The 13435-nt window shown below is 49.7% G+C and overlaps 1 protein-coding gene across 1 annotated transcript; it reads right to left on the bottom strand.

Annotated features, from left to right (window-relative positions):
- Positions 1-12560: 12560 nt before the first annotated feature.
- LOC136479854 (uncharacterized) lies at positions 12561-13181 on the bottom strand. The gene is made up of 2 exons (XM_066477585.1): positions 13011-13181; positions 12561-12926 (listed from the first exon to the last, which is right to left on the bottom strand). Exons 1-2 carry the CDS (start codon positions 13179-13181, stop codon positions 12561-12563), a joined length of 537 nt encoding a protein of 178 aa, XP_066333682.1.
- Positions 13182-13435: the final 254 nt, after the last annotated feature.

The raw sequence follows: 13435 nt of genomic DNA, 5'->3' as shown, positions 1-13435 counted from the left end.
GGAGAATCCACCGACTTGGAATTCAAGATATATCAAAGATATCTGGAGCCATTGTATTTGGACGATAGCATAGAATCAATCTATTATGCATTCTATCTAACAAACTAGGAAACCTAATCTGTTAGCCGATTGGATCTATTATAACCCTACTCCCTCAGGCCATATAAGGAGGAGTAGGGGCCCCTTGATCAGGATCCATTCATTCTCATCCAATCCCATCTACTTTATAGCTAGGAGCAGCAGCCCCTGTAACAGAGCATATAAATACAAGAAGAGCAGCACCACCCCCAACTGGACTAGGGCACCGAACGTGCCTGAACTGGTATAAATCTTGTGCCTCGTGTGCTACCATATAATTCATCTTCAAGTAGTTTCTAGGTATTTCCAGAGCTCATTCTTCTAACAAACGTGTAACGGCAAGTCATGATCATCCTCAGTCATCAATACTTCATGATAAGCAGGCACCACTACTATTACCCCTATCTTAGATACATATTAGTCAACTCATTATGGGTCTCGTATTTCATGAAAGATGATTAACTACTTAATCTTGTCCAACTAAGTTAGACCAACTCACTTAAACAATCATAGCCTCTTACTTAATCATTAGGCTTGGAATGTTTAATATGCTTAGTTGGCTAGTATCGATAGAAGTTGAGTGTGAGCGGCGACTCACTCTCAGCACATGTAGGAGCTTCACCAGGAATAATTAATCATACAAAACTTGCAAGGGTTCAAATTTATATAATTTGCTATGTATGACTAATGACCAACCCTTAACTTGAATTGATTAAGTGGACGATCAAATGTTAATCTCTACTCAAGCTAGGAGTAAGGTCACTGTGACTATTGGATCTCAAGTGACGTAGCTCATGGAGTAGGTAAGAACCATTCATGGGATAGTAAGTTTGAGTAACAACCCGTACAGACCACATATCACGTATAGGAGCAATAAGCTGAGTACTTAGTGGTGACTTGCTTATCGCGTGGATTCGGCTCAGGTTGTGACATGGGGTAGTGCGCGAAGCCTAGTACCTCGAACCTCCTTCGGACAATTCGTGGATTCAAAAGCCACATTGAGGAATGGTCGGAACCTTGACGCAACCCTTATCCATGCACGAGTATGGAGGTTCGCCCTTGGTGTCCGTGTGGGTACAGTTGTTCACCTATGTAGAAATCTTTTCAAAAGTCTGAAGTTCTCGGACAGAATTGTTCTGTTATTCGCTCCTCTAGACTCAGTGTAGTGAGAATTGAGTGAACTTGCTTATGAGATGAATTATAAAGTTGATCACATAATTGTTGTTCTTCATCGATACTTGTAAATATAACTGCTAAGATAGATTCATGAGCATATCATTTTAAGAAATGACATGCTTTTCCGCAAATGAACAAATGCCTACTAAATTTTTTTTTGCATCCACCATATGTTGGAATAAGCCCTCTGAGTACGAAATGTACTCACGGTGTTGCTGAAGTTGTTTTGTAGATATTGCAGACTTGATGTTGAGCCAAGCTCAAGTGAAGTTGAAGTTAGCAAGCTATGGGACGGGTGTCCACGTAGGGCTGCCATTACTCTAATGTCAATAGTTAAGAGAATGAGAGTAAACTAGAAAGTAGGATTTAGACAATGAATCATCTTGATACTATTTTAATCTTCTACTTGTATTCATAAACCATGATGGAACTAGTTAAATATTTCTGATTGTGTGGTGATCGAGTTATGTGAAATCTTGATGATTGGTTCATGGAATGTAACTCTACTTATGGATCATGCTAATGGAGGTGCAGATGGCACTCTCCTAGGGATCTCCATGGTTGGTTTGGCTTAAAATAGGACCGGTCAAGTGGATGACACCCGGTTAAATTAACACGGTGGACCCCCACACTTTCAATGTGCTCTCAAGTACTCCTACTGTCCTCCCCATTAAATTTAACAAAATCAGACAATCGAAAGTTAGCAGGAGATGGAGCCCATTCAAAATGAGAAGGATATGGCTTTTGATAAACGTTGTATTGCCCCCTAATATCAACACCAAGATTCTCTTTTATTCTTCTAGCCATTGAGGCTTCATGATTTATAAGAATCTCTTTAACCTCTGGCAAGATCACTTTACCTTGGAGGATCGGCATGCCCAACTTGAAAAGTCGGTGTAGTCGATGGTCCCACATTAGGTTGGATGACGTTTGAACTGACCTTTCGTGATTTTGCTTTGCTTGCCAGCTGCTCAAATGTCGATTAAAAACATAGGGAGAAACAGGATTTGGTTCAGCAGTGCCCTCAGGAGGTACGCCAGTCCCATAAGCTACAGTAGTAAAAGGAGCCTTAAAATCTGCCAATTCACTAAGTTTGTCGTCATCGACCCAATCAAAGCATTAGTAACCACAAAACCTGCCAAAGGACCTAGTTGACCCATGACCCTTACGGTAATTCATCAGCATGCCATAAGGAAGATCCATGGTCTTAGGAGCTGATGACATCTTTGCAGAACAACTGGTGCAGCCGATGCATAATTGAGAGGTTTCTTAAGACTAGGATTATGGTGCATAGTAGTAGCAACCCTCTCATACAGCTTTTGATTCCCGTTCGTTCCAAAGTTGGTTCACTTGGTCCAAAGTAAGCAAAGTAGATGAAGATGATTCACTAACAGATGGTGTTACTTTGGGTGCAGAAGTGGTTGGAGCTTCTAGAGTGTAGACATTGATGGGCTTGAATTGTGTTGTAGTAGTACTTGACCGCCGTTCCAGCAAGCAACTCACTAGAGTGGCCGCCACATTGGTGGAGTTCTTCTCCTCCACCATCTGGCAAATAGGAGTATGCTCTAGGAGGTGATCAACAGTGGTAGGATGGATGATGTTCTTCTCATTGGACACATTGGTGAGATCATCCTTCCTGTTATTGTCTTGATCTTCAGGCATCTTGAACTAAGATTGATCTTTAGTTCCGTAGCGGAGTCACAAAAAAGTGTGTTAACTTAAATTAGGGTCACACACCAATAAGGGCTAGCACACATAAGGTCGCACACGACCTATTAAACACAACAATCAACTTTAAAACCAACGAGAATGATCAAGGGATCGGTTAGGCTGTTTGAAGCCCGTCCTTCGCCGCAAGAGCTCGGGAACTCCTCTTAGGAGGACCTGTCGGTAGATGCACTTACGCCAAAGGTTGTCTTAGTGTCGGCAAGGTCTCCTAGAACGCTACTAGATGTCATGGAGTGATGCAATCAATAGCAAGAGATTGGAAAAATCGCAAAAATATGTAGTAGATGGAACAAAGTCGATTGGATGTTGGATCTCTCAATTGGCCGTGATCCTCTGATATAAATAAAGAAGATAGTCTTATCCCAGTAAAAAATCCCTAACTCATAATCTACATGTTTCTTACGGCAAAAATATATTAAAACTGATTTGGAAACAAATCGGTTCGATGTAGACCAGGGAAACCAGCCTGGCCGGATCCCAAACCGGCTTTGGCTGGTTTTGTCGAGGCCCAGCAGCTCGGCCGACTGGCCAACATAGGAAAACCGGCTTGGCCGATTTGGGAATCAGCCAGGCCGGTTTGGCAGGTTGGGCACCGGTTTCTTGTCTTCTTCAGCCTCCAAGCTTCAAATACGATGTTCCAAATATTTTTCTTAGTTCTTTCAAAAAAGAACATGATCATTAAGTCTTTTAGGCCATGGTCAATTTTAGTGGTCAACAACTATATATTGTGCATTTGCACTGTAGTGCATGCATTTAATTTTTGTCCATGCCCTTTTGTAGTTTAGCACAGATCCGGAAGGTTATTATATTAATTAGGGCACATAGAATATATTATAGATGAAGAAAGGAGAACGTGTGTGTATTCCTCACCAAGCAAGTGGTATGACAAGATGGCTAAAATGATCATAACCAACTTCCATATATTATGGCTAAAATGATTATATATGATATATGTTATGTGTTATCCCAATCCAGAATCGCGCCGAACGAAGGAACACACACAACTGACGTAACGGTGCTGGTACGCGGCACGCACGTTGTATATCAATCTGTAGCTAGTAGCTGGGCCTGCTTTCGATACGCAGCTCTGGGACGCAATGCCTGGAGGGGCTAGCAAACAGGCGTCGTCTGCGTGCGCCCGTGTTCAACGCACGTGTACTTACGTACACGAGCGTGCATACATGGACTGCACGTACGTGCGAAAGCAACGGCTACTTAACATGTCCCCCAGCTCTATGCACAGGCGGCAGAACCCCGTGCGGACGCACGCTTCAGCCTTCATGGTGATGATCCTGGCTTGGAGTCTAGCCTCTTCCGGACGCGCGCGACGGTTCTGCCTTCGCATTATTTGATCGGTGAGCGTTACGTTTCCAGACGCTATACGTGGTCGCCCCCGGAACGCACGTAGAGGCACCTTACTTTTATGTGTGCATGTATGAGCACATACGTGCCACGCATGCTCCTGCGCGGTTGAGTGCGTGGGACTAGCGGTCGTCGTCGTTATTATATGTGGACGTCGATCTTCGAGAGCTAGAACACGCACGTGTGGTAGCGTGTGGGGGGCACGCGCGCGCTTGCAGGGTGGGAAGTCAGGTACTCAGGTTTACTGACACAAAGGGTTACCTAACTTTGATCGAATTTATTGAAAATAGAGGTATATTTATGACATCAAATTAGTGTCGTCATTAGGCACAACATTATGCTCAATTGGTGCCATAAATATTTACGCTTCTTTCTATAAATTTGCTTACACTAAAAAAAGTTTGAGCTAAGACAACACTAGGACTTGATTTATTCAAAAATAGAGGATCGGAAGCGTGGTATACACAGAGTACATGAAACATAGGGAGGAGAGCTAGGAGGAGAGGCAAAGTGTCGGTGCATAATGTGATCAACTAGTAAATATTTGTAGTTTTGCCGTACGTTATGATCGGAGGTGGCCTAGCACTCAATGACACAGGGTTTATACTGGTTCAGGCAACGTCCCTACGTCCAGTTTGAGTCAGTCGGTGACTTTATTCCTGAGCCCAGGTGCTCGAAGTCTACAGTGGGGTTACAAACGAGAAGGAGAAAGATGGGGTGTACAAGAGGTCCGGTCGGCTCCGGTCGGAAGGGCCGAGAGCGACAGGAGCTCCGCTATGAGCTAAGTGTTCAAGCGTGTGCTTAAGGTCCGAACCCGACGGTTCTACGGTTGTGGACTAGTGAACTTGGTCGATCTAATAAATCTAAGAAAGGCTCTCGAGAAAGGCCCCCTTTTGTTGGAGGAAGCGCATCCCCTTTTATAGATAAAGGGGGTGACTTTACAAATGAGAGGGTGAGGGTACGTATGCTACTGGGTCCTGTTGCCCACGCCGGCGGGTACAAGATGATGGTAGGCGCCTACAACACTGTTGATGTCACTGTAGAATGTCAGATGCACATGGGAGGTTGTGTTGCCTTCTTCAGAAATGGCAGATGTCGGTACCTGCAAATACTTGTTGATGCCTAGAGGCCCATGAGGAGTCTCATCATGTTCACCTGGTATGGTAAATCCCGGCGTCCACAACACTATCGATGCCTAGAGGCATGTGGGGGGCCTTACCGTATGGGAGTTACCGGCACCCACAATACTGTAGAGGGAAATGTCGGCGGCTACAATACTGTTTGTGTCAGAGCGGTTGCAAAGTACTATTCCTGCAGGTGTACAGGGTATGGTCCCGGGTATCATGGTTTGACTTATGCACCCTGGCTTGCTTTCTCCGTTCGTCCCCTGGTTCCTTCTGAGCGGGCGTCCCCAGTTGGATGGCCTTAGTCTGCCCTGGTCGCGCCAGTCGGAGAAGAGCGGTGAGTAGGGTTTCTGCGAACCCCGGTCGGAGACGCGGGGTCGGAGTCAGAAGTAGTGCTTGGGCCAGGCCTTTCGATCGGAGAGGCCGTCCAGAGGCGGCTGGAGTTCGAAGCGAGCGCTCCGGTCGAAGAGGTGGGCCGAAGTAGTCGACGAGCGGGCGTTGTTCCTCTTCGGCCAGACCTTCCGGTCGGTGACTGGACCGCCCTTTCGGCCTGTTGTTTTAGACCCTTGGGCCGACTCATGAGTTGTGTGCTGTCTGCTTGGGCCGAGCCTTGGCGTGGAAGCCAGTCCCCGAGGGACCCCAGATTTATGAACCCGATAGGAGCCCCCGAGCCCCCGGGTGATTCGGGCAGAATTGTCCGGGGGATTTTATTTTTGATGGTGGGTGCGCGTGAGTGGGGGAGGTTTTCTATGTTGTCAGTGGGGGAGGTTTCTGTTTCGTCGGCGGGTGCGCGCGAGCGCACCCGTGGGTGTAGCCCCCGAGCCCTCGGGTGGTTCAGGCAGAACCATTTGGGGGTGTTCTGTAGCGGTCGTGCGTCTGCATTTTTAGTTGGGACGGAGTTTGTTTAACCAATGTGTCGTTGTGCAGCTGAGGCGTTTTAGTTGGTTGAGAGATTTGAGACAAGACTCACGGATCCTGGCTTCGGTGCACATTGTGGGATCGGGCGAGGAAGTTAGTTTGGACGAGATAGTGCTCACTGATCCTATCCTGGCGTCGGTGCGCGCCGTGGGATCGGGCGAGGAAGTTAGTTTGGACGAGATAGAGCTCACTGTTCCTGGCGTCGATGCGCGCCGTGGGATTAGATGAGTCAGAGTCGTGGGGCGAGATCGGGGTCACGGACCTAGGTGCTTTGGAGCACAGTCGGAGCGTAGCCGGATGGGGCGAGATTGGGGTTGCAGACCCAGGTGTTTGAAGCGCAGTCAGAAGTGTAGCTGGATGGGGTGAGATCGGGGTCACAGACCCAAGTGTTTGGAGCGTAGTCGGAAGCATAGCCGGATGGGCCGAGATCGGGGTCACAGACCCAGATGTTTGGAGCATAGTCGGAAGCATAGCCGGATGGGGCGAGATCGGGGTCACAAACCCAGGTGTTTGGAGCGCAGTTGGAAGCATAGCCGGATGGGGCAAGATCAGGGTCGCAGACCTAGGCTTTTTATGTCTTGAGCCTCTAAGCCTTGCTGGGCCTTAGTAGGGGTCGGTGTGAGTTGTGTGCGTTACCCCATCCTCGGTTCCTCACAACCGAAGGGGTAGAGTTTTGTCGCTTGTCCTGATCGCTCAGGCTCGAGTGATGCACTCGGTGAGTTCGCTAACAGGTATGATTAAGTGGAATCCGGGTCTATCATTCGTGATGGGGTCGGCATAGCCCTCTTGTGGCATTCCACTACCTCTTTACCTACAACCCGGCAGATGCTTGGGTCATTCCGGAGACCGACCCGGGTGGCCTAACGGCCTCCCCACGATGGAGATTCTATGGGATTGGTGAGAGGTTCAGGATCGAACGAGAAGGTTGAGATGACCTAGTCTGCCAGACCAGGCGAGGGCCACACAAGGCTCATCTACGTTTTTCTCCCCTGGCTCCGTTGGTTGCTCATGTTGAATGAGGCAACCGCCGCTTCATGACACAACACGAAGCGTTGTGATGCATTTCGCTGCACGTGCGATGCTTAGTTCCTAAGCCCCCGAGCGGTTCAGGGCCCGAATCATCCGGGAGGCACGGGCGTATGGAATGAATGCGCGTATGGATGTATGAAATGATTATAAGGAAATAGAGGGGGTTTGTAGTTTTTCACCTTGGTGACTTGAGTGATGAGGTTTGGAGAGCTTTAGTCGAAAATGTTCAACTGGGACCCATGCTCGTCGTTCGTGATGGAGTCGGCATGGCCTACATGGGGTGCCCTTTCGCTTCCTACCTGTCTCAGTGTGTCTTTCTGAGCCATTCGATCGACTTGGGAAGCCTGATGGTCTCTCCCGGCGGAGATCCCGTTTTGGGTTTTTCCAAGTCCCGCCTGGGGATGCGGAGAGCTGCCTGCGTGTGGTGACACTTTGGTTTATGTGCCTGGTCATGTGATAGTGGTGGGCCATACCTAGGCCACGTTTTGTCTCACCAGGCGGCATTCCGTCTGACCTGGTGTCATTCCGTCGGTCAGTGTGTGCCCCTTCGGTCAAGGCGTGTCCTGTCGTTTCCCATCCGCATTGAATGGGGGAAGGGGAGAGTTTTTTTGCTCTGATCTTTTGCCCTTCTTTGGCTGCCGTGTTTCTTCCTTAAATAGGGGGAGGGAGATGGCTCTCCATTGCAGTCCTTTGCCTGTTCTTCCACTATTGTTTCTCCTCCTTCTTTCTCACCGAGAGTGCATGTATGTCACGGCGGTTCCTAAGTGAGAGAGGGGGTGAGCGAGGGGGAGGACTTAAAGATCCTTTCATGAACCCAGAGCGTGATGTTGAACCGGAGACTACCGCAGGCGGTGCTGGATTAATCTATGGGGCCTTTTTGGGATGGAGCCGTGTGTGGATTTTCTTCGGTGGATCTTCACCGGGCAAGCTTTGTCGGAGGGAAAGTTGCTCAGGATCGTGCCAGTGGAGGGTTCCACGTCTGTAGCTACTCAAGTTGGCCAGCTCATAAAGTTTGAGATATCTTCCTGCTATGGCGGCCATACCTTGGGGGCAGCGCCCCTACCCAGGAGCTACCTCGACTACATGAGAAGGTCAGGAGCTCTATGTTTTTCTGCTGAGCATCTATGGGTGCGACGCCCTTGAGGTACCCGTTGCACTTCGCCGAAGTCAAGGGAGCAGAACTAAGCGGGTCCCTTGAGGTACCCATTGCGCTCGCCGAAGTCGAGGGAGCGGAACCGGGTGGGTCCCTTGAGGTACCCGTTGCGCTCACCAAAGACGAGGGAGGGGAACCGAGCGGGGCTCCAGCAGTTGTGGTTATGTCCGGCGTAGCATGCCGTGGTTTCTCCTTTGGCATTTAGGCCATGTCGTCGAGTGGCCGTAGTAGTATTTGTAGTAGTAGAAAATGTAATAGTTGAGTTTGTGGGTGAGTCCTCGTGTGAATAGTTTTTTTATATCAATGAATACATCAGTACTACTTTTGTGACAGAACCACGATATATGTTCCTTGTTTTTGTCCTAGCATGACTTTCATTTTTATCCTTTCTCTCTCTCTCACCTGCTCGTTAGTTCTGTAGGCCGCAGCTGTTAAGAGCCTGGGCGTGGCTCGCAGGGGCTCGGCTGCTTGTAACCGTAGGTCATGGCAGGGTGCGTTCGGTTGGGAGTAAGAACAGAGTCATGTAGGGTAATCAAAGGAATGGAATGTGCTTTCATTCGGGGACAGAGTTGTTTATCATGTGATAGTAAGGAAAAGAGAGGTAATATTCGATATTGTATCCTTATGAAGCCCTCGAGTGCCCCGGGCTAAAAGTGTTCGGGCTAGGGTGCTTTTACAGGAGCTTGTGTTAACTAAAAAGTGGTTAGACCAAATTTAGGGGGGAAAATGACGTAGCTGTTCAATGTTCCAAGTGTTGGTGAGAACATTGCCATTGTTGTCCTCCAGTCGGAAGGCACCCGGTCAGATTACTTTGGTCACCGTATAGGGCCCTTCCCATGGTGGAGAGAGCTTGTGTTTTTCCTTCATCAATTGGGTCCTCCGGAGTATGAGATTGCCGACTTCAAGTATCCTTCCTCCGATCTTCCTTTCGTGGTACCTGCGAAGGGTTTGTTGGTAGCGAGTAGAGTAGATGATGGTCATCTCGTGGGCCTCTTCGAGTAGGTCGACTGTGTCTTGTTGAGCCTCCGCGGCTCGGTCGCGGTCGAAAGCCTTCACTCTTGGGGTGCCATGGTCGAGGTCGAAGGGTAATATTCCCTTAGCTCCGTAGGCCAGGAAGAAGGGTGTGAACCATGTGGATCGGTTTGGGGTCATTCTTAGGCTCCAGAGGATCGTTGGGACCTCTGCAATCCATCGCCCGGCGTACTTGTTGAGTCGGTCGAAGATGCGTGACTTATGTCCTTGGAGAACCATGCCATTGGCGCGTTCGACTTGAATGTTAGTTCGTGGTTGTCCGACCAAAGCCCAGTCGATCCTGATGTCGTATCCATCGCTAAAGTCTAGGAACTTCTTCTTGGTGAAGTTAGTCCCGTGATCAGTGATGATATAGTTAGGAACGCCAAACCGATAGATGATGTCAAGGAAGAATTTGACTGCCTCCTCCGAGCGGATGTTGGTGATGGACTTGGCCTCTATCCACTTGGTGAACTTGTCGACTGCTACGAGTAGGTGAGTGAAACCGCTTGGGCCCTTTTTGAGGGGTCCCACCATGTTGAGGCCCCAGACCACGAATGGCTAGGTGATGGGGATGGTTTGGAGCTCCTATGCCAGCAAATGGGTTTGTCGAGCATAGAACTGGCATCCTTCACACCCGTGGATGACCTCCTCTACATCTCACAGCACGGTGGGCCAGTAAAAACCTTGGTGAAAGGCTTTTCCGACCAGTGACCTTGGGGTCATATGATGTCTGCAAATCCCTACATGGACCTTGAGGAGGAGCTGCCTTCCCTAGTTGGTGGGGATACACTTCATGAGTACCCTTGATGGGCTCCATTTGTAGAGCTCATTACCGAGCGCGATGAAGGTTTTGGCACGTTGAGCGATCCATCAGGCTTTAGTCCTTTTGGGTGGGAGAACCTCCTCGAGGAGGTAGGCGAGTAGCGGTACTCGCCAGTCGGCTTGATCGAGTGCCAATACGGCGATGTTCGTGGGTGACATCATCATAGAGGTACTGGGATCGGAACCCCCGAGCGTCGGCTAGGCGTCGGGGTGTGTGTAGATTGGGCTTTCCAGGATGCGGGCGGATGGCTCATGGACGTCGTTGATGAAGACCTCGCTCAGGGATGGATCCCATCTGGTGGCCAATTTTGTAGGGAAATCGGGGGCATCGTTGTCCCTTCAAGGGACATGATGTAGTTCGATCCCCTAGAATTTGTCCTCGAGCTTGTGCACCTCTTGGTAGTATGCTATCATGAGGGGGCTTTGCAGGAGGACTCCTTCATGACCTGATCAACAACCAGTTCTGAGTCACCGCGAACATAGAGTCGCGTAGCACCGAGCTCGATGGTGATGCGTAGTCCATTGATAAGGGCCTCATATTCTACGGTGTTGTTTGAGGCTGAAAAATGGAGGCAGATGGCGTAGCAAAGTCTACTCCCATCCGAGGAGATTAGAACGACTCCAACACCTGAGCCAGGAGCCATTACGGACCCATCAAAGTACAATGTCCAGTACTCGTGGGTGACATCTAGGGTTAGTAGCTGGACCTCCATCCATTCGATGACAAAATCCGTGAGAGCCTAAGACTTAATAGCGGTGCGTGAGGTATACCTGATGTCATGGCCCATGAGTTTGAGTGCCCACTTAGAGATTTGTCCTGCGGCGTCGCGGTTGCGGATGATGTCTCCGAGTGGGTATAAAGTGATGACTGCAACTTCGCGGTCGGTGAAGTAGTGTAGGAGCTTCCTGGTTGCTATTAGCACGGCGTATAGGAGTTTCTACACCTACGGTTACCAGACCTTGGGGTCGGTAAGTACCTCTCTAATGAAGTATATGGGTCGCTGTACCTTGAGCTGGTGTCCTGGCTCCTCCCTTTTGATGACCAGGGCGGCGCTCACCACATGGTTGCTTGTCGTGATGTAAAGGAGGAGGGGTTCTCCCCGTTCAGGAGCAACGAGGATTGGGGCTGACATCAGGGATGTTTTGAGGCTTTCGAGAGCCTGCTGGGCTTCCTCAGTCTAGACGAAGGCATCTGTCTTTTTGAGGAGCTTGTAGAGTGGCATTCCCCATTCACTAAGCCAGGAGATGAAGCGGCTCAGGGCAGCCAGACAGTCAGTCAGCCTTTGCAGGCCCTTGATGTTGCGTATGGGGCCCATGTTGGAGATGGTCGTGATCTTTTCGGGGTTGGCCTCGATGCCGCGCTCAGACATAATGTATCCAAGCAGCTTCCCCTTCGGAACCCCAAAAACACATTTTTTGGGATTCAGCTTGATGTTGAACCTTCGGAGGTTCACAAATGTTGCGGCCAAGTTTGCGATCAGGTCACGAGCTTGAGCTGTTGTGACAACTATGTCATTGACATAGACGGTGATTATTAGTTTTGGCCGCTCGGCTTGATCAGGCTGATCGAGCGGGTTGACTTGGTCGGCAAAGCATTGCTGCATGCACCTTTGGTTGGTGGCGCCAGCGTTCTTCAGGCCGAAAGGCATGGTCACATAGCAGTACGAACCATATGGGGTGATGAACAAGGTTGCGAGCTGATCAGATTCTTTCGTCGCGATCTAGTGATAGCCTGAGTAGGCATCCAAAAAGGAGAGCATCTCACAACCCAAGGTGGAGTCAACTATCTGGTCTATGCATGGCAAAGGAAAGTGATCCTTTGGACACGCTTTGTTGAGTCCAGTATAATCAACGCACATTCTCCACTTCCCGGTCTTCTTTTTGATAAGAACGGGATTGGCAAGCCAGTCAGAGTGGAATACCTCTCTGATGAATCTGGTTGCCAAGAGTTTGGTGATCTCTTCGCCTATGGCCCTATGCCTTTTGTCATCGAAGCGACGCAGGCGCTGCTTGATGGGCTTTGAGCCCGGGATAAGGCGCAATGCATGCTCGGTGACCTCCCGTGGTATGCCCGGCATGTCAGAAGGCTACCTTGCAAAGACATCATGATTGTCGTGTAGGAAGTCGATGAGCTCATATTCCTATTTGGCCAGGAGCTAGGTCCTGATCCGAACTGTCTTGGTTGGGTTGGTGGGGTCGATTGCCACTGCCTTGGTTTCCTCGAGCGGACAGAAAGCTATCGAGGAGGTTAGTTTGTTGTAGTCTGGGACTGCCAGGGTCAATGATTCCATGAGCCGCGGGAGCTCAGACGAGTTGACGACCATAGTGGCGAGCTCATAGTGCTCACGGTCGCACGTGAAGGTGTGCGAAAAGGCGCTACTCACGATGATGACATCATTTGGTCCCAGCATCTTTAGCTTGAGGTAGGTATAGTTGGGTTTTGCCATGAATCTTGCGTAGCATGGCCGCCCCAAGATGGCATGGTAGGACCCTGGAAAGTCCACCACCTCGAAGGTGAGGAACTCCGAGCAGAAGTTGGCCCGGCTACCGAATGTGATGGGCAGATCGATCTGTCCGAGTGGGTATGCCTATGCTCCTAGGATTACCCTGTGGAAGGGGGAGCCCATTAGGCGGAGCTCCGATCGAGGGATGCGAATGGCGTCGAGGGTGTCGATGTATAGGATGTTGAGGCCGTTGCCTCCGTCCATCAGCACCTTGGTAAGGCGCTTCTTCCGGACGATGGGGTCGATGACAAATGGGTAGCATCCTAGTCTCATGATGTGGGAGGGATGGTCCCTCTGATCGAAGGTGATCAGAGATTCCGACCAGCTAAGGAGGGGATGTCTGTCTCGGCGGTGCATGCCTCTCTATAGCGAACCTTGTGCTATCGCTTGGACCAGATGGCGTCGGATCCACCGAAGATCATGATGCATTCATCAATGTTGGGGAAACTGTCTCCGTCCTTGCCTGCCATGCCTCCTTTCTTGGCTGCCGCGTCTTTGCCGTCTCCCTCCTTTGGCCCACCGGCCTA

The sequence above is a fragment of the Miscanthus floridulus genome, chromosome 9 (assembly GCF_019320115.1).
Source record: "Miscanthus floridulus cultivar M001 chromosome 9, ASM1932011v1, whole genome shotgun sequence".
In the NCBI taxonomy this organism is placed as follows: domain Eukaryota; kingdom Viridiplantae; phylum Streptophyta; class Magnoliopsida; order Poales; family Poaceae; genus Miscanthus; species Miscanthus floridulus.
Note: the sequence above shows the minus strand (reverse complement) of the source record. Positions and strands in the feature narration are given on the sequence as shown.